General features: G+C 39.4%; 1 protein-coding gene across 1 annotated transcript in view; it reads left to right on the top strand.

The window, feature by feature from the left end:
* The window catches only part of igsf11 (immunoglobulin superfamily member 11), a 112538-nt gene extending 91376 nt beyond the window's left edge, over positions 1–21162 (top strand). The window contains exons 4-8 of the mRNA XM_005454335.4: positions 10285–10492; positions 10915–11070; positions 13741–13863; positions 15015–15162; positions 17191–21162. Of these exons, the coding sequence (XP_005454392.1) occupies positions 10285–10492; positions 10915–11070; positions 13741–13863; positions 15015–15162; positions 17191–17755 (1200 nt within the window). The 3' untranslated portion in view covers positions 17756–21162. The remainder of the gene's footprint in view (positions 1–10284; positions 10493–10914; positions 11071–13740; positions 13864–15014; positions 15163–17190) is intronic.
* Positions 21163–21377: the final 215 nt, after the last annotated feature.

Raw genomic sequence — 21377 nt, 5'->3', positions numbered from 1 at the left:
TGGACAGAGTAGGTCAGGAGAGATGAACAACACTGAGTGTCTACAGTCATCGGTAAGACACGGTGGAGGCTGTGGGGTTTGGGGTTGGATTTCAGCATCAAACTTGATGTCTGTCAAAGGTATAAATGCAGAAAAGCACAGTCAGATTTTGATCCACCTTTTAATACCATCTGGAAAGCAACAGCGTCATTTTTCAGCATGACAATGATCACAAACGCACTGCAAAGGCAGTAAAAGCATTCCTCAATAGAAAAACACACAAAGAAACACAGCCAGTCATGAATTGCCCTTCCCAGTTCCCAGACCTCAACATTATGGAAGCAGTCTACAATCATCTTTATAGAAAGCGCAACAAAAGGCAGCCAACATCCAAAGAACAGCTTTGAATGACCTTCAAGAAGCCTGAGAAATATTCCTGACTACTTAAATTACAAGAAAGCTTGTATAAGAGAGTTCAGGCCGTGCTGAAGAATAAATATTATTGGTGCACCTATTTCTCAATTTTCCTGGCAAGGTAAAAAGAAATTAAGGGTGGATCAAGGCTTTTGCAAAAAACTATCTATCTGGCCCATGCTAAATTTGCATATACCAAAAATATAGTTGCACTGCTTGAGCAAAAGCAGACAGAAAAAATAATTCCCTTTTCAGTGCATCTGAACACACCTTTAGCACATCAGTTTTGTAATTAATAGAGATCACCATAGTTTAAAATAGAAGTAATGTAGTAGTAAGCTTAAGGGTGTATTTATAGTTTACAATCTGTGTGCTGCAGGACGCCTCTTAAACAACATATGCACAGCCAAAGCATCAAACTGCTTTCGTAGTGCTGATTTGATGTGGAAACACTGTCAGAAAGTTCCACGCAAAGACATGGTCGAATTTAAGTTACTCGCCGACTGCTGATGCTCATTTTGTTTATCTGGCCTCGTTTATAGCAGTCTACTCTCTCACCTTCCCTCCGTCCCTCTCTCACTCACTCTTCATCCCCTCGTGCGGGACTTCTGTGATTCCATTTGAGTTGTTTAACATGCAGCTGCAGGCCGTACAAGCTCACCTGCCTCCCTTCACTTTGAACCCCAGTGCTGGTCGGCCGTCCAAATAACACAATCATCTTCTGCACTAATTAACTCACGCCCACGACAGGCTCTATATCGCAGCTGTTCTCCACACACACAGACACACAAATATGCACAAATGCACGCACACAAACTGGAATTGAACAGACTGCTGGTCCAAATGTAGTGCGGATCCACGTGCCTACATGTCGGGCTTATATACAGTATGCGTTCATGTGCGAAGTCTGTAGACAAAGTGCACAGTCTAAGTGTGAATACTGACGTGAGTATATACATCCAGAAATTCACACATCATGGCATGGTTCTGTCATGTGTACACCTGTCGCTTGTATGGCTGTCATCACCCCCCCCGCACCACACACACATTATATTGCACAGCACTTTGGGTCTGCTATTTCCATGACAAAAATCCAAGCCTTTAGGAATACATTACATTGTCACAAACATATGGAATATCTCACAATCTGTCCACTCGAGCACAAGAATGAAACAAAAACACTGCAAGTTGCCATTCTGCCATGAAATTGGGGAGCTGTCTAAAAAGTGTGTGATGAAATAAAGTGCTGCGTGGTGCGACAGAACACGCGCAAGGTCATTTTAGAGAGAGAAAGAGTGTGTGTGTCATAAATGATTACAGTTGATGCTGAAAGCCATTAAGAATTACTGAACACAACTCCATACACTTGCGCAACCTGCATTAGCACTTTAGTGAGCACACACTATGACCACTCAGATCTCTCTCTTCTCAAATTCGATTGCCATGTTCGTGTCGGTCTGTACCGAATCATGAACTGTTAGAAGGCGACGGCAAAACTTTGTCGGCCTCACTAAAAAGTGCAAATATAGCTATTTGTTTTCCCTGCTGCCTTTATTGCCATGTTGTCTAAGGCGTCACCCTCTCCTTCATAGCCTTTAGCTTACACGGTCGACCCCACATTATAGGCTGTGGGAACTTAACTATGAGCTCTATATATTTTGTTTATGAGAGCAGGCAGTGTGACAGGCTGGTGCATTTGATGTCTGCTGGGATCCTGATCTATGAAGGAATTACTCTGGAGACAAAGTAATTTGTATTTTGAGTTAAAAGTCACAATAAACCCCAAATGACTCCATTAGAATATATTTTGGTGTATGTTTTAAAAATGGATAAAATGTCTGCCTGTATTATTAAACGAGTAAAGAGTTGACAACCACCCAAAAAACTCTAGCTCAAGTTCATCCTCAGCTCTGTGCTTTTTAGGATCTTTTAGTTATTGTTATAATTTCCAGTCATTCTTGATTCACTTTCAGCATTTTCCTGTGATTTTTTTAATTCTTTTTTTTTTCTTAAAACATCAGGGGAAAATGCTATATATATATACTACCTGGAGAACAAACAGAGAAAGTAAGCAATTAGCTAGAGTCTAAAGAGCCACATATTTCCCCCAGGAGTTAAGGTAACAAAACAGAGCTGAAGGGAAAACTGACCTCAAATGAATGTTAATGTTGCTTCAGAACTGTTAACTCCTACACATTATCAAATTAAAAGGTCTTGACATTAGTGTTGCATTTGCACCTTGCTTCTTGCTGCTCAGCATAAGGTAATATAGTAGCTGTAGATTCAGCAGAAAAAAATCCCTCCCTTTCAGTCTCCTCCTTCTGTTCTTTTCTTTGGCATATGAATGACTATTTTATTTAACATGAAAGATTTCACACATCGAGACCTCCAAAAGATATTTGTTCTATTTTATGATTAAAACTAATGCCCGTTGACACTATCAGGCTTTGTCATTTAAAAATGGGTTCAGTTACCTTTCACGGCATGTATTTGTTGATGAAGGACACCTATTGCAAACATCAACCAATATAAGAACATGCATAAGAGTAATAAAGGTAACATATTAAACTTAAACCAAAGCAAAACAACAATTGAGTGCATGTGGTTTGTATGTGCTCTGAAGTATTTAACGGTACTAGCATATGCATGAGCATTATCTAGTGGCCATATCAGCCAATTACACTCTAAGACTCTAAGGCTACCCTGAAGGTTATAGCATCACCTCCAAGATAGCAACAGGGGTTACCAAAGCATCTACTTTGTTTGGGTTCTCACCATTGTATAATTAAAGAAACAGCTAAGCTTAGCTAAGATAGCCAGCTGGTGGTTGTAGTTTCATATTTAACAGACACATGAGGTGCTATATATTGAAGTTCACAGAGCTTTCAGATTCCTAAGCATGATAAATTAGACTAGAAAACTTGCTCAAATGCTTCACACATTGTAAGAAAACTGTGAAAAACTGTGATTTCTAAAACAGACAACTAGCAGTATGTTCATGGAGGGGTCTGCAGTACAACACACACTCTTTCACTATGATAGAGAAAGCTAGCTGAGGACATCTGGCTGGTATCTTGGTATGATACCCACTCAGAAATTTGTAGGACACCTTACTGTAAACTTCCACCCTGAAGCTTTGTTTTACACTTTATATAACATGGACTACACTGTGCAAAGTCTCCATGACTTCAGTTATACTGAGGAAAACCTCCATCAGTAATTGTGTACCTGAACCTACAATAATATGACATGAAGCCAGTATCCATGTTGCATCTCTCCTATAGCAACAAAATTGTGATGTAAAGGATCAATAATGTGAGAGCTTCACTGAACAAGCATTTACAGCGCATCCAAAGTGAAGTTTGGAACCACCAGGACTCTTCCTAGAGCTGACCGCCAATCTGACCAATCGGGATGGAAGGGACTTAATCAAGGAGATGACCAAGAACTCTATGGTCACTCTGAAAGAGATCCAGTATTGTTATGTGGACAGAGGAGAACCATTTCTGTAGCACTCAACCAATCAGGCCTGTATGATAGGGTCCAGAATGACCAGACTGAAGCCACTCCTCAGTTAAAGGCCCATTCCCAAAAGTTACCTGAAGCACTCTTAGACCATGAGAAACAAAGTTATCTGGTCTGATGAAAAAAGGTTAAACTCTTTGGCATGAATACCAAGTGTCAGGTTTGAAGGAAATCAGGCACCACTCATTATCTCGTCAGGTGGTGGCAGCATAATGCTGTGGGGTGTTTTTTCAGCAGCAGGAACTGGGAGACTAGTCAGGGTCGAGGGAGTGTGACAATGTACAGAGACATCCTTGTTGATAACCTGGTTCTCGTACTGGGGCGAAGGCTTATCTTCCGAAATTTACTCCATTTTGGAATAAAGCTCTAACATGACAAAATGTTGAACAAGTAAAGCGCTGTGAAGTTAAGTGTACACTTTATTAGTGCTCAGAGAATTCAAGCTTGAATTTCTAACTGTAAACTTTTGCCTAATTCCAGTTGTAGTCATTTTTTTTTTATTCTCATGACAAGCTAAACTCCAGATTCTAACATGTTGGTGCATAGCTCAGAGAAGTGTACCTGCATGTTTGCATATTTATGTGCTGTTTTCTGTGGATGTAATCTGTCTGACAAATTGTTGTGGAGATCAGAAGTCTTGGCCTCTGTCCTCTGGGCTGCTTGATGTGCACACACACACACACACACACACACACACACACACACACACACACACACACACTCACACACACACACACAAAATCAAAATCAAACTCAACACTTGACAATACAGTTTGTTTTTTCTGACCTATTGTTTATCCTCTTAAAGGTGTTTGCTGGATATCGGTGGTCTTTATGCTTAAATATGTTTAAACATTTGTAAAAATACTTTTATTGTGGCGGGACATCTTTTAAAATTGGATTTTTGCTGCATATTGTTTTCTTTGTTGTTGCAGTTGATAATCGAAAGTTTTAGAGAAAGGTGTATTTTCTCAGCACTAATGAAAATGTTTCTCATTTTCAGTATTTGTGTAGCTTTGTGTACCTTGGTCATCACCCTGATTAAGTCAAAAGAAGCTTAAAAAATATGTTGATATAGTAAAATATGTGCCGCATCACTGAAATGAATATTCTGTGAAATTGAGATCATAAAGAATATTTGATGCAGAAATGATGCTGATCTTTAAATGAGAATATAAGGTATACTGGTATAATCTGAATGTGTGCCTGTAAAGTCAATTTAATTTGACCAGATTCCATTAAATGTAACGTCTTAGCATACATTGTACTTAAATAGCAAAACCACATTGAAGATTTACATGTTCTTCCATAGTATATTTGTACTATACTGTACTTTGTATTTATCAGCAGACAGGTATTTTCATTTTATTTATTTATATATTTGATTACTTTTTCACTTGTCTACCTCAAGGGACATAGGTATGCAGAGTCAGCTGAATTAGTTTTTTATTTTCTGTTTTTTATTATGTTATATTATATAATATTTGTTTTTTACAAGTGTATTTCCAAAGGATAGTTTAATGGGAAAAATCCTTTTTAATAATACTGGGAAACCTTTTTAGTTTACAGTAGAATGTGGTTATCGTGATTATGGTGAGTTTTTAATACTGTACCAGGCTTAGGCCAAAGACGTGGGCACTTTATAAGCAACTCAATTTTATGGGAGTCGTACTTCGTGTGAGCGACTCCAGGCACAGTTTCTCCAGTGCTGTCTTTGAAGTTTGAAGTCTCAGTGAATCTAGTTTGACCTTCAGTATTTCATCTTGGTACAATAGCCTGGCTGTTACACACAAGACACAGCTCAGATTATCAGACAGGCCAGTAAGATAACAGGTTTAGTTCAAACATCACTGTCTGAGTTGTGCATTAGATCAGTTACAAGTGAGAGGGTCCCTGTAGGACCCTTCTCACTCCTCCCATTCTTCTTTTAGCTATTATAATCAGGCTGGCACTATCCAGTCCTGTTGGCTGGGAAAAGCATATAGAAAATGTACTTTATTCCGTCAGCTGTGGATATTTTAAAAAAGAAATCATGACATAAACTTACTTTAATTTCGACGAGTTTTTTTAGAGGCCGTGTCTAAAGTTAATGAGTTTTTAAGACACCGAAAGCACGGTTGCAGTGGTCAGAATTTTCATTTCATTACAAAATTACAGCGTAAGCTTTTTCTTAAAAACATCCAGCCTCCACTCACAAACTTGGCAACAAAACATCAAGTTATATTAAAAAGAAAAAAGAAAAAGAAAAAAAGAAGCTTCACCTGCACTAAACCACCAGCTCGATGCACTGAAGTGTCCCATTTTACTGTTCCAACTATTTTTTTTCTTCCTATAACTCTGATTCCACCCGAAGCCATCCCAAAAGGACTGAATTTGTCTTGAATTTTCTCCCATGATGTTTCTTCCCTATTTTCCCTCTTCACATGAAAAGTATTTTGTTTTGTTTTTTCCCATTATATAATATTCTTTGGGTCAGAAGCAGTTGACTGTCCAGTGTCCAGTTTCCTAAAAGTATCAACATAAGGGTCACAGTGAGAACCTGGAAAGGAAACTTGGAGCAAGCACAGCCTTAAAACAAGTTCACTGTTGTTATAATGTGCCTATAAGCATCAGAGAGAGAGAGAGAGAGAAGAAGAGAGATTTTTTTTGGGGGGGGGGGGGGGGCAGAGACACAACAACTGACCAAGCATTTTAGACATTTGGCACTGTGTGAAAATGTGCTGACAAAAGAGTCAAATATATATATGTACTAGAGTCAAAAGGGTAAATCAGGTAAATCCAGAAGTATATTAGTAAAATGGGGTTTGGTCCCATATTGTTCAGAACATGTCTCAAAGGATAGAAAGAGATAACAGTTGCAGCTTATAGTCATTAGATTGAAGGGAGCTGTGAGGGTTTAGAGATTTATTCAGGCTTTATTGAAGAGATGGCAGTATCTGCCATGTCAGGGGCCAGGGGGGTCCTTGCACGGTCAGTTAGAATTGGAATACGAGTACGAAACTGCTACAGCAGTATTTGAAAGTTTACTATGAGCATTCGTTTGCTACACACACTTACAGGGTATATCGCACAGCAGGAGAATGACTGGGGATGTAGCACAATTTGTGCAGATGCTTGTACTGTATCTGTGTAGGATTTTAGGAGTCAAAGGATGAAACAGAGGTTTACCACTGGGCCAACAGTTGGGCGTCCAGCTAGTCCAGCTAGAGTTCTTAGGGCCGTCTGCCATCTGAGTGCCAGCCATGACCTCTTTTCTATCTGTTCATAGCCACAAAGCCAACCAGGTCATGCGAGGGAATGAGGTGATTTATACATATACATAGATACGGATGGATCGACATAGCAGACAGAGGCAAAATAAAAACAAGTCTACAAAAAGGAGGGCTTTTGGCATGCACCATAAATGCACCACTGTTCTCATGCATATGATTTTTAACATGCTTTTAAACATACATTGGCTTGATTTATTTCTCCATAATCCATCGGGCATTTGTTTCTGTTCCTAAAATTAATACCTGCAGAGGAAAAGGAGATAGAGTAGCCGAAATGGGCTTGATCTGCACCACAGGTTAGGACCTGCTTTAATCCTCCACTCATTCATGCGCACACTCAAAACGAGCACAGTCAAAACGGTGCGTGCGAGGCCGATTGATTGGATCGCTTTCACCAGGCATGCAGATTATATTGTTGGGTCATCAGGAATATAGAGCCAGGTCAGATCATGTGTTAGAGAAAGGAAACAGAGAGGTATGCACAAATGAACCTATTACAAAAAAACACATAGAAGGAAAGAAAAGAATGGGAAGTTATTAAACGGAGGAACAGTTATTGTGACATAACAGTCACAAACACTTCCATGCTCCACACACACACTTGCACACTCTGCTCACAACTGATACACTCCTTGTGACAAAATGTATCTACAGTGAAAGACACACACACGCAGAAGAGATGCAGTTGCAGGCTCTCATCACAGCTGAGGAGCTGCCTATTCATCTGCACATAAGAGGACAAAGCGAGCGTGCTGCACTCAGGAAATTGCTGCCACGCAATTTACAATCGTTAAGCAGCGGTGGAGGACACGGTCACATACGCACTCCTGCACTTTCATCCAAACTATCATTCTCATGCATGCACGCGCACACGGAGCCGCGCACACGCACGTGAGAACACACTGGTGCTGGTTGCCTCTCCGCTTGGGTCTTTGAACAGTTCAATGAGGCCTCTTTTCAGCAAAGTGAATAGCCCCTCTGATTCCCCACCACGCTTTGTGTGTAGGCGTATGCGCCGCGCCACCGTGTGAGTTGGTGCGCGCGTGTCATGACTGCCACACTTGTGTGCATGTACCGTGTGTTTGCGTGGGTCCTTCATCCTTTGTGTGGGCCCAGCTGAGGGGTGAGAGCTGTTTTGCATGTGGCTCGGCCTCACAAACGAGCTGTTCGGGCCAAATTTAAAGCCTCTGGGAAGCTTTTAAACAGCTCGGTCTTTCATTGGCTTTTAATTTCGATCCTGAGACAAGATCAGCTCAACCTCAACCAAGTGTGGAGTCTGTGATTGTTCTCAAAGGTCACGGATGTAATGATAAAATGATAGCTTCTGCCTTAAGTTCCTGCTGGGTTTGACCTCTTTGTGCAGACGTCTGCCTGCATTGCTGCTGTCGAATTGGTCTTATTGCAGTTTATATGTTTCTAATTTAAAATGTTTTCAATTATGCATACCATTTAGTGCATGCTTTTATGTGAAGAGCCTTACAGTAGCATGAAAGCATACTTTTAGTGTGTACTCCTCCCCCTAAATCTACCCACTAAGCTAGAAAGGACCACTTACAAATGAAAAGGTTTTTTTTAGTTTGTCTGTTTGTTTGTTTGTTTCTTCCAGAGAAATAAGTCAGTTTGCTCCATTACTTATTCTGTCCACTGTCTATTTTTAGCCTCTAAGTAGAAATAGGTCTCCCTCTAGTGAGAGTGATGTGCAACACTAAAGGAAATGTCTACAGGTGAGGACAAAAATCATTCGTCCCCCTATGAAATCTAAAGTTATTGTTATTGTCAAAATTTTCCCAAGTGCTTGTTTAGGAGTTCAATGGATTTTGAATCCAGTATTTTTAACATTACTAGCATAAATTATTTCTATTTGTGCACAATAGGAAAAATAAAATTACCAGTCAATATTGAAATGCTCAAAGTTTGTAAAATGACATTAGAACTGAGTGTTATCTTTCAATTTAAACACAGTATATAAACTTAAGCAAGGGTTAGAGCTGTCTATTGAGAAAGCATCATATGAAAAACAAAATAAATCAGTTTAGACTGAATGCTCACAAAGCAGGAGATGGATATAAGAAGTTCTCATAGCGTTTCAAGTGTCAAGAACTCAAGAAATTTAAGGAGAGCCATGCAGCACCGAACACAGAACAAGCCTGGCAGCGGTATGTGAATAACTTAGTCAAGTTGGGAATTGTCGTCTCAAAGAAGACAACAAGTATGCTAAGGATAACCTTTAGATTATGCATACTTGTTCAGATGAAATGAAACTAGAGCTCTTTGGCCAAAGAGATGCTGCTTGTGTTTGGAGAAAGAAGGGAGAGGCATCTGACTCAAAGAAGACCATCCCCACAGTGAAACATGGTGGTGGGAGTATCATGCTGTGGGGACGCTTCAGTTTGTCTGGAATAGGCAATCCCCTCAAGGTGGAGAGAACCATAAGGAAAGAAGGATACATGAAGGTGTTTGAAAGGAAACTTCAAGCACTCAGCAGCAAAACTAGGTTTAGGTCATCGTTTTGTCTTCAAACATGAGAACATCCCAAAACATACGTTGCTCGCAGTGAAGAGCTACCTCCTGAAAACCAAAGTGAACATTACTGACTGGTCTGCACAAAGCCCAGACTTGAATCCCTATGAAAATCTTTGGGATGAACTGACAACCAAGGTCCATGCCAGAAGACCGTCAAATCTGGAGGAGCTTGAGAGAGTCATTAAAGAAGAATGGGCTGGGATTGCTCAGGAGACAACAATGAAATTGCAAGAAACAACTGCAGGTTGTGATCCAGCCAAGAGGATATGCAAATATTAGTATAAGGAGGGCCAAATAGTTTTTTCGGTTATTATTAAATAATTTGGTTTCAGTGTGTAAAATACAAATAGGATGTTTGGAAAAACTGTGTTCCTTGTTCTGTTTAACAGCACTTGGGAAATACTTTTGAAAAAACATTTTCAATGGGGGAAAGGGGGTAATAATTTAGTCCTCATCTGTATCTTTTAAATTACAGTATTTTCCCTCAGTACAAGGGAAAATAGAAATTTTGATTTCTTTTGATGACTAAATATTGAGTTTAATTTAAATTTTTCTCTGGTCCCTTATCCAGGTGATAATTTACCAGGGCGGTCGGGTCTTCAGCCTCTCCAACCACCTCAATGGTCGTGTGGGCTTCGTTGCCACCATGCCAAGCACAAGTGCCTCCATCTTCATCAACAACACCCAGGTGTCCGACACTGGGACCTACCAGTGCCTGGTCAACAACCTCCCAGACAGAGGGGGGCGCAGCATCGGTGTCGTTGGACTCACAGTGTTGGGTAGAGTACACCAGCACATTTTTATCATTATTTATTCCACAACTCCAAAAATAAAAAGGAGAAAAGAAAAGCGTTTCCCGCTTCATAACCTGAGAGCATGCAGCGCTCACTTTTTAAAAAATGCATCTCAGGTGCCAACTAATAACAGTAAAGGAGAAAAAAAGAAGGTTTTGTCTTATTTTCTTCTCTGCCATCTGCAGATCTTTATTAAAGAAAGATAAACAGCACAATCATCACTGTGGCAAAGTGGAAACCATTCAGTTTTTCAAGAGTCCTAATAAGAAAACATCATATTTGACTGTTTGATTAATGAGATTCTGCACAATTTCTCAATTATGCAATTCTCCCCCCTATTTGGAAAAAAATTAGTTTTCTTTTGTAAAGTGGTTAACGCACCACCACCCACTCTCTCCATCTGCCAGTGCCCCCCTCGGTGCCAGCGTGTCGAATCCAGGGAACGCTGGATGTAGGCAGTGACATCATCCTGATCTGCAAATCAGAGGAAGGTATTCCCACGCCGTCCTACTCCTGGGAGAAGCTGGACGCGCTGCCCAAGCTGCCGCACAACGCCATGCAAGGTATTACAAACAAGCTGGCCGTCGGAGTTCCCTTTTGCCCCACCTTCGCTGGTAAATCTCACACGCATAGCGTAGCTCAGACTCAGAATCCAAATGCACCATCACTGCCACCTGTCATGTGCCAGGCCTGAACTACTGCCCCCTTCCTGACGATCCTCCTCCGCTGACCCTGCTGAGGGTGATGATGGATGGATGGATGTAGTGACTCGAACCTGTGAATTTGTGAATGAGCTTGTGTGTGTGTCAGCAATGTGTTTCTGTAAGTGAGCAAAGTGATATTGCTTTGTGGTGCTCCTTCCTCATGCTGAATACCAACTCCGCCCGCACGTGCCATTGTGAGATCTGCAGTTGTGTCATTTCTGCGACCGCAATACATACAATAACCTTCTTCTGCCATCCAGCGTTTAATAATTACAGAAACCGGAGTTGCATTTGGTTTTCAGCATCAGAGAGGACTGGTGTGGTGCACTCTCCTTTCTTTTCCAGCTGTGCCCACTGCACAGTGAAATAATATTCATCACTGGTATCTTTCTTTGTCTGTACACTACTGGTCAGTAGAAAGCCCACTGTGCAAAAGTCACATCAATTGCAGACAGCAGATTATCATAAAAGTGAAACAGTCTTCTGTTAACAGGTATGAGTCCAATTATCTGAGCACTTGCAGAGGGAGAATAGGAAATGTGTACTCAGTAAATCATAATTGCAAATTAGGCTGCAAAGGTGGTTGAATAAATGTCAATTATCTTCTTTTGTGATATGCTAATTTGCATTTTTGGCAATCAGGCCTTTGAAATGATAACATCGAAAAGAGCTTCAAAGAATCTGACTCACCACAAAATGGAGTGGCGTTAGCACAAATGAACAAACAAACAACAGAGACACAAAAACAACCTGTCACAAAAACATTTTTTTAATAATCTAGATTTTGAAAACCAATTCCCTGTTTTTTTTTCTTTTTTTCATTTTTTTCAATATTTCAGTTAGACTGTAAGGTTTCGTCTGTGTGCAAGAGTATTTTTAATGTCTATTGGTGCATTGTTCATTTCAGTTCAGTTCAGTTTTATAGCACCAAATCACAACAGTTGCCCCAAGGTGTTTTATATTGTAAAGTAAAGAAGCTAAAATAAAACAGAGAAAACCCCAACAGTCAAATGAACCCCTATGAGCAAGCACTTCATGACAGTGGGAAGGAAAAACTGTCATTTAACAGGAGAAACCTCTGGCAGAACCAGGCTCAGGGAGGGGCGGCCATGTGCTGCAACCAGCTAGGAGAGGGAAACAAGACAAAAGCCACACTGTGGAAGAGAGCCAATAATGCTTAAATGCAGAATGCATGCATGGGACGTCCCCAGCATCCTAGGCCTAGGTCACCTGATCGAGCCCTAACTATATAGTAGAGAGGGTGTCTCTCTCCTGAATCCAAACTGGGAGCTGGTTCCACAGAAGAGGGGCCTGAAAGCTGAAGGCTCTGACTCCCATTCTACTTTTAAATACTCAAGGAACCACAAGTAAGCCTGCAGTCTAAGTCCTCTAATGGGGTGATACAGTACTATGAGCTCTTTAAGATAAGATGGGACCTGATCATTCAAGACCTTCTATGTAAGGAAAAGGATTTTCAAATTTGATTCTGGGTTTAACAGGAAAACAGTGAAATAAGCCAGGATGGGGAAAAAATGAAAACTAAATAATTAAAATAAAGAAAAATACTCTCTCTCTTTCTAGTCCCTGTGAATCCTGTCCTGCAGCATTTTAGATCAGCTGAATACTTAGTTTTTAGGAAAACCTGATAATAATGAATTGCAGTAGTCAAGCCTAGAAGTAATAAGTAGTTTTTAGTCCATGCATTTATGGAACAGACTAGCAGCCATAAAAAAAATCCCCTTCATAAGTGAAAACCCCCACTTGTTAGCTTGTTTTGCAACATGTAGCCCAAAATATGACTCACTACTGAGGTTATACTTATAGCTGCAGGTATTATTTACAGTATAAATAATTTAACAGCCTCTAAAATAAATTTTGCATTAATGTATAATATATTAAGTATTTACCTTTTGATGACTACATTTGACATGTCCGCTTACATAAAAAAATAACCTGCAACAACAAACAAACATAACAAATGTATCTTTAAATATTCACGGTTTGTTTTCTGCTGCTTGCATTTCATTCAAACTGTAAAGGGAACCTGGAATCCAGTGCCACTCCTAATCCTCCGTGTGTTTAGTTTGACGCAGACAGCTATGACATCTGTCATGTCATTGCTAAGAGAACAGTTAAAGATCTGGCTGACTTCCTCTACAGCAGAAATATAAGATAAGAACAAATAAATAAATAAATAAAAGCTTATGCAATTTAAATGAATCCAGTAGTGTACAGCTCTATGGTTATAATCTCACAACTCAACCCTTTCATCATTTATGAAAAAGGAATCTTCAGTTTTATTGTTCTACTGAACAACATAGTTGCACAACTGGGATTAAGAAGACAACAGCACCCTCTGTTGGTAGTTAGTATAACTTGTTCAGCTGAAGTTTTTAAAAGTATAAATCAATATAAGTGTGTATGAATTATTTAAATGTGCGAGTTACAACACAGGGTCCATATTGTTGTGTTTAAGAAACTTTAATTAGTATGTGGCTCTCTGTATGTGCGTGTGTTTGTGTCCTTTAGACCAGATGCAGGGCACTGTCACACTGAGAAACATCAGCACCACCACCTCAGGACTCTACCAGTGCACCTCCAGCAATGCTATCGGAAAGAGCACTTGTCTGCTGAACCTGCAGGTTGTTGCACGTAAGTATACTCAAACATCACAGGCACAGGTAAGGTGACACGTGTCTGTTTGTTTAAGGCTGCGCATAAAAAGATGGAAAGGCTGCTACTGGCAGAGCAGAAGTCTTCTCGGTGACTGACAGCCGTCAAACACAGACATAAGCAAACAAACAAATGTGACAAAATCCAGCCAAACAAAGGGCACAGTCAGAGCTGCTTGCACACGGCAGCACTTGACATCTGACACCAGGAAAGAAAAACAGAGGTGATAAAAGTGACAGGGTCGGGCAGTTTTGATAGCTTGACAGAAAGGGCTGTAACATGTTGTTTTCTTTTGGTCATCTGACAGTGTGTGACAGGCCGGGCCTCTGTATCAGAGTGCTGAGTCTGCCACACATGCCAGACTTGTGATTTGCTGACACAATACAGACGTAAAGGCTCGTGAATGAGATTTTATTTATTTTTTTTATTAAGAACAATTTGAATCATTAATTCTGACAAAGAGATTGTTTTTACAAAGCCATATATTAAATAAAAGGCATGATGTATGTGTTTAACATGGACTAACTTTTTGACAAAATTAGTCAGACGTTAGATTTGAAAGTATTTTCTTTATTTATATATTTTGGCAAGTACATCTGTTGTGTAAAGTTGTGTCAGCTGGGTGCTGAAAATTGTTATTTGGCACAGAAAAGGTCAGTTTAGTACATCTGGGGCTCTTTCATTAAAGCAAGATAAAGTTTTCAATATTCAAAAATGGGTTGTTTTTTATTATTTATTTATTTATTTATTGTTTGGACGATTTGGAAGCTGCCAGCCTCAGTGAGCAATTGGCTGATGTCGGAGGATAATCAGCTGTTCTAGTTTCTTATGGGGCTTTCAGCATATAAAAGCTGCACTGTGTGCTCAGTCAGTTAATATCAAGTGTGGATCACACCTTATTTTCTGTCTTATTGTAGTGACACCTTGTATTATTCTGAAAGACCTGACATACAGATCTAGTGATGTATTTTCAGAGCTATATTAAACAAATACATTTCTTGATTCTCTTCTCTGTGTGTAAGGAAATGAAATCTGTTTACTAGATAATTTTTTTTAAGTGTAGTTTTGGCCAACCCATCCAGCTCTCTTGTCATTTTCAAACGTCGTCCTCTTGTCTGTCTGTCCTGCAGCCCAGCCTCAGAGTGTAGGTCTGATAGCAGGAACCATTGCCACAGGAGTCCTGGCAGTCGTCATCTGTTCCCTGTTAGTGGTGGTCACGCTCTTCTATTGGAAGAACAAGAACAGATATGATGAGGAGGAGATCCCCAATGAGATCAGGTTTGGCTTTGATTGCTGTTTTTCCATCGTTCTTTTATTCTTTTTCATTATTTTGTGGCTGGTGTGAAAGTGCATCTGCAAGCTTGTACGCTCACCACGTTTATTCAGTATGTCTGTAACCTGTAACGCAGCGGCCCTGGCACACCGAACTTTTATGTTCTGTGTTAAAAAGGTGATAATTCTGCTTAATTATTATTGAGGCCACACTTTGCAGGGTGCTTGTATTAGATAACATTACATTTGAAAGTGTTGAAAGTGCTCCCTAAATTCACTGTGTGCTTATGCAATGAACAAAATATTTGGAAGATTTTTCGGTGAAATGCAGTTCAGTAGACCACCATCACAACACACAATGGAATCAGTCAACAAAAGCAAGGCTTTACGGCAGACACGGCAGAATGCTTGATCAAGTAGCTTATGGGTGTAGTTTATGTATTTATTTAGACTGAATACATTTATATTTACAGATAAGCTTTTATTTGTCCAGTGACTAATGTGTAGGAGCCATAAAGAATGCCTTGACCTTATACGGTGTTAAGGCTATTAGGATGCAGGGGCGTTTCCAGGATTTTTTTTAATGAAGGGGCACAGAGGGAACCAAGAGCCTAGGTGGCGGGAAATCAGAAAAATATTTCAACTTCCTATATAAAAATATATTATATAGAACTTTTCATAATCGTATATGTTATATTATTTAAACATTATTTGTTGCTATATGTAATTTTACTGCCAAATAAGCAACTAAAGATTTCAAATAAGTGGTGTTGTGGTGTAAAGTGCAATGTCTGGTTCCAAAAATAAAGTGGAGCAGAAGTAGAAAATAGCATAACATAGAAATACTGCTTATAAATAAAGTATAAGTAGTATTCAGTATCCATACTGTCTGTTACTATCGGGTGAAAGAACTATTTAACAGTCTAGCTTTTCTTCATTTTGTGCAGTTTTTGTATTTTGTCATCAAAGCGTTTTGTGTGTTTCTCAAAATTAAGCAGTTCTTTAGTCGGTCTTTCCACAACATTGCTTATACTTAATATAGAGTTTCTGTTGAAGTTAAGCAGGGTTTGTTTACTGAGTTAATCACATACTTAGTGTTTCAGAAGGTTCCAGGGTGACATTTATAGCCTGTCTGATGTATTTTAAAAATCAAAAACATGCAGCGTTGGCTTTGTGCTTCCTGTTGTAGAATATTAAGTGTGTCAGCACTGAAAGCTCTGAAAACTACACCAGTAATTGGCTTAAATATTGTTCCTAATTACAGGCTAGTTTGTCTTTTAAAACCTCTGTCAGTTGCTTACCTTAGCTGCAAATTTGCCACTAAATTACTCCAGGACTCATTTGGAGGATAAATTAGTATACTTTCAGATATCTGTAGCTTTGACTAACTGAGATAGCAATAAAATTCTCAGTCCACCCTTACACTTCTGCTTTTCCTCAACAGAAAATCACAAAGAATACATTTGATCTCATATGCCTCAGGAGCTTAACTCCATTAATAATACCTCATGAAAATAGGAAAACACTGAAAGGCAGGAAGTTTTTGTCGGCTTCATTTGAAATACCTTTGAATACATTTAAAATGATTTTATCATAGTTTTGACATTTTTTGTTGCTTTACTCGCACACGGCTTCGCAGTGGTTATCACATTATATTTAATAGGCTCCACGAAGATCAGAGTGCACACATGAATACATAAGCACCTTGTAAATTCTTACTAGAACTTTTGCTGCACTGTGAAGCTGAATTAATATTTTATGGAAATTTGTGCTAAATATTTGAAGCTTGAACTAATTTGCCTTCACTTCTTGTATTACTGACATCTTTACAAAGAGCAGTATTTGTGATCTTTTGCTTTGCTATAAATGCACAGGATTAACAAAATAAATATCATAAAATTTTGTATATTGTAAAACAGTTTTCTAATGTTTTTCCCTGTGTAAACCATAAACGTTGGTACAGGCAGTTATTGTAATCTGCATGTAAAGCTGTGCATGTCTAACTGTGCTCTCTTTCAAATGTCTCCTCAACAGAGAGGATGACCTTCCTCCTAAGAGGTCATCATCAGTAAAGGCTTTCCATGCCGACGCGTCCTCCTCAGAGAATGACACGCTCACGTCTACCAACACGTACAACAGTCGTTACTGGCACAACCCCAAACCCAACTATGACACCAACTCCTACACGCGCTACAATGGAGACGCTCGCCAGACCTACTCTGCCGCTGCTCACGGCACGCACGGACACGGCCCAGGCCCAGGCCAAGGCCAGAACGCAGCACAAGGCCACGGCGCAGCAGTGACAGCGCCAGGCTCAACCCCGCTCTCCCGCCACGCCCCGCCCACGACAGCAACGACATCATTTGCCAACGGCAGCCACACCCTCCCGCCACCAAAGACTCTGGTGGTCACCACAAACTCTGCCCCCTCCCCTCCCAACATGGTGCGCAGCAACGGTACTGTGAGTCTCAAACCGGTGGTGACGTCCGCACATGGGCAACACACACACTCCTACGCCGTGAGCCAGGCCACTCTGGAGCGGATGGGGGCGGTGCCAGTCATGGTGCCTGCCCAGAGCAGAGCGGGCTCACTTGTTTGAAATCAAATTTGAGGAACTTTTAGCTTTCAAAACGAGACTGAATGAGCATTCGGTTGCAATGTTTGAAATCCACCGATGAGAAGCAGACTAAATATGGGCTGAAGCAGCCCGCTGCCCTTTACAGCTGTGTCTTTCTGTATGTCTCGACCTTTTTATCTCCAAACAAACTGGGATTTTACAGTGCAGAGTTCATTTGATGCCAATTCCTTGATGGACCGGTGTTTTTTTTCTTTTGTTTGCTTTTTCTAGAGAAGCACTACGTGGTATCTGATCATCCCCTTAACTGGATGGATTTCATTGGTGGGTTCAGTAGGAACTATTTTTAAAACAATCTGGATGATTTCCCAAAGCTGGCGTGAAACATCCTACAGAACCTGGATTCCCAGGTGTTTTTCAGGGCTGGATCATTGTGATGATTGATTTCTTTTGTTTGTTTGTTTGTTTTTTAAAGCAACGCACATCACAGTGTGTCCATACTGCATGGTCAGACAAAAGCAAGCTTGGATTCTTAAATAAATGCATGTGATCCCTGATTCAGAACATAACAAGTTAGCTTTTTTTTTCCATTTGTTTGTTCGTTTTTCATTTCTGTTGTAATTTTGGTTGAGGGTAATGATCGAGATGATGAGGATTATACATGAAAACGTGAATGTTTAAAGTCTGTTGGCAGTACCCCAAAGATGAAGGTGTGAATGAAATGATGGGGTTTCAAATGGCCTTAGAAGCTCGTAAAGGCGACTGGGTGTTACTGGGTGCAATACAAGGCATAACATACATTAAGTCACTGAATGAAAAATTTTTAACTAAGTTTTTGCACTTTTCAGAACAGTTTTATATAACCCTAACTGATTTTTGAATAATAGTCTTACTAACAATATGCTTTTCCCATAAAATCTAAAGTTTATCACACATACAGAACAGTGGTAATATTTAAAGAAGGCACCAGAGAAAAAATTGGTGCCACTTTCCCAACAGAAAGCTACTGTCCAACAGATGGAGATGGATCTTAGTGTTTGCTGTCCTTATTCTTGCTGTTGTCCTAGCCTGGTTCATGACACATCACTGCTGCTTTGACATGAAATAAGCTGACCGCTTATTTCATAAATGATTTTTTAAAAACACAGAGATAAATATATATTTAAAGCTGATTTTTTTTCTCCGTCAAAATATTTTTTTTAATGTACATATTGCAAAGTAGGCTAGATTGTAAATCAAAGAAAATACACATCTAGCACATATTTTACAACTCACATGTCTTAATTTGAAAACAGGTTTTTTCTGCTACATTGGTAACAAGCTAGGTTTCATAGACTGTGCTACTGGTTTCAGTGAAGGGTTTCATTAGGAGATGTGGGGTAAATACAGTGTTTTAACACGGATGGCTATGTGTTTCATTACAGCTTATGATATGTGTGTTGTATAAGGTACTGTATTTCTGACCCTCCATATTTGTATTCCAACCAAATTTCAACGTGTCCCACCTTTCCAAATTTAGCCATATTCATTTCTTTTTGTGCCTGAAGGCACAGTTTCTGATAAATCCTTCTAGCATCGATGCAATATTGGACATAGCCGCTTTTCAAGGTAAATGCAGTATTTGAAAATGTGTATGTGTGTGTGTGTGTTGGAAAAGTTAAAATGTGCTGTTCAGCATTTTAAAGTCTTACTAGACGAAACACTTAGAGAGCAAGTGTTCTGTAACAAATGCAATTGTGTCACTTGTGTCACAAAAAAAATGTTTTATATAGAAGACTTTACTCATTCAATCAGGGGTTGATGTTTATTTAGTTCAACTCTTCGTACAATTTGCCTGCGTACTCTTTTTGGAAATAACAGGATTTCTGCACTGATTACTAAAAAATGTGACCTGATTTTTTTCTTATTCATTAGATACACACTATCTGACTAAACCGATGACAAGTAAACAGATGTGCTCTTCAAGTCTTTAATAGAAGTAAGAAAAAAAGTTGTCTGTAGCTGAAAAAACCTCCATCCAACCATGACATTTCCTCCAACGTGCTTTCCAGCTGGGATGAGGTTTTGGTGTTTTTGTGTAGTGCCTTTTTCCTTCCAAACATACTTTGTGCGTTTTTTGACAAATTTTCCAATTTTACTCATCAGTCCATGTACGGGCTCAGAACTTTTTCAAAGCTTTCAGTAGATTTTTTGAAAATTTAAAATCAAGCATTCTACTTCTTCTCCTTCTTCTTCTTGTATTTTTTAATTGGCTGTCATGTTCTTCCATTAAAATCATTATAGTGAGAACTGAAGGTGTCTCACTGTCAACCTTTTTTTCTCCTACTCTTTCATGTCACTTCTTTCCAAAACTAAATTGTATTTATCCATAGCTATGACTTGGAAGTACACTCATACCACATTTGATGAGTAATCAGTTCAGAAATACTTGCACTTTTCAAAAGGTAACTTAAAGTCAATATTTGAACATTTTTAAATGAAATACTGATTTTCAGTACTCATTTTCAGACGAATCCCACCAGTATTTTGATAATGGGAGCAATAAATATTAGGTTATACAGGCCTAATATGTTATGATGTTAATGTCCTGACAGTTACGTGTGCTTCACCATAACCCAGAATGGCTTTTCTGACATTATAACGGCTGGTACTTTGGATCTCCATATTCTTCATTTATTCAGTATTCAGTTTACATTAATCAGTTACTCCAGTATCATAAACTGACTTGCTCATGTATGGTCTGACTACATGGATCCATTTCTTTCTTTGTTTTCCTTTGATGCTGTCTACAGTGCTGGAGAGCTACAGCACTTGAACACACTGATTTTAAATAGAGAAAGGCTAAACGAGGGCAGATGGTCAAAGATCAGTGATCGCATCCCCTCCTTTTTGTCTGTCAGTGTTTTCATAATAAAGTCTTTGTGAATATTTCACTCACAATCTCTTCCAGTGTCCCTGCCCTGAACACTATATGAAAGCATTACTGAACTCTTATTCTAAGGCCTTTAGCTTTATTCCTAAAGAGAATGGAAAGTTCCAAAAGTAAAACTAAATGGAGTTTATTTTACTTTTCCTCTGCCCTCTGTTTTCAAGAGATAAGGCGGAAAGAGAGCACAATCAGTAGAAATCTACTGAGGTTTTAACCCATATTTAACAAACATCTCATCTTCTGCTGATGGCTGGCAAGAATGATAAATAGACTGCATTTATATGGCGCTTTTCTGGTCTTAGTGACCATTCAAAGTGCTTAGTGTCAACAAGGTGGCAAATGGGTTGTGTATATAGATAAATGTGATATATTGCGAATAGTGAAACCAATCTGTAAATATGTAAAGAAAAAGAAACACATCTCATTCTGACTGTTGGGTTGAAATGAAATAGGAAAAATAACACTGGAGCTTGTAGTGAATAAATATTGTTAATACATCCTAGTTGGCATCCTGCTCATTTTGTGTATGTGTGCTTGTGACATGATGCAAACTCCCTAACTGTATTTCAGTGAATACATGCACTGAAATACACTGATACACTTTCAATTTCTTTTTAAGAAATGAAAAGTAAGCACTAATGGCGGAAGAAATTAGCATATTAGAAATGCAAATGTCCAGATGTAGCTTAAAGATGTACACAAGACATAGTTTGGTCC

Source organism: Oreochromis niloticus, linkage group LG14 (genome assembly GCF_001858045.2).
Source record: "Oreochromis niloticus isolate F11D_XX linkage group LG14, O_niloticus_UMD_NMBU, whole genome shotgun sequence".
Lineage (NCBI taxonomy): Eukaryota > Metazoa > Chordata > Actinopteri > Cichliformes > Cichlidae > Oreochromis > Oreochromis niloticus.
This window is presented reverse-complemented; position numbering and strand designations above follow the sequence as displayed.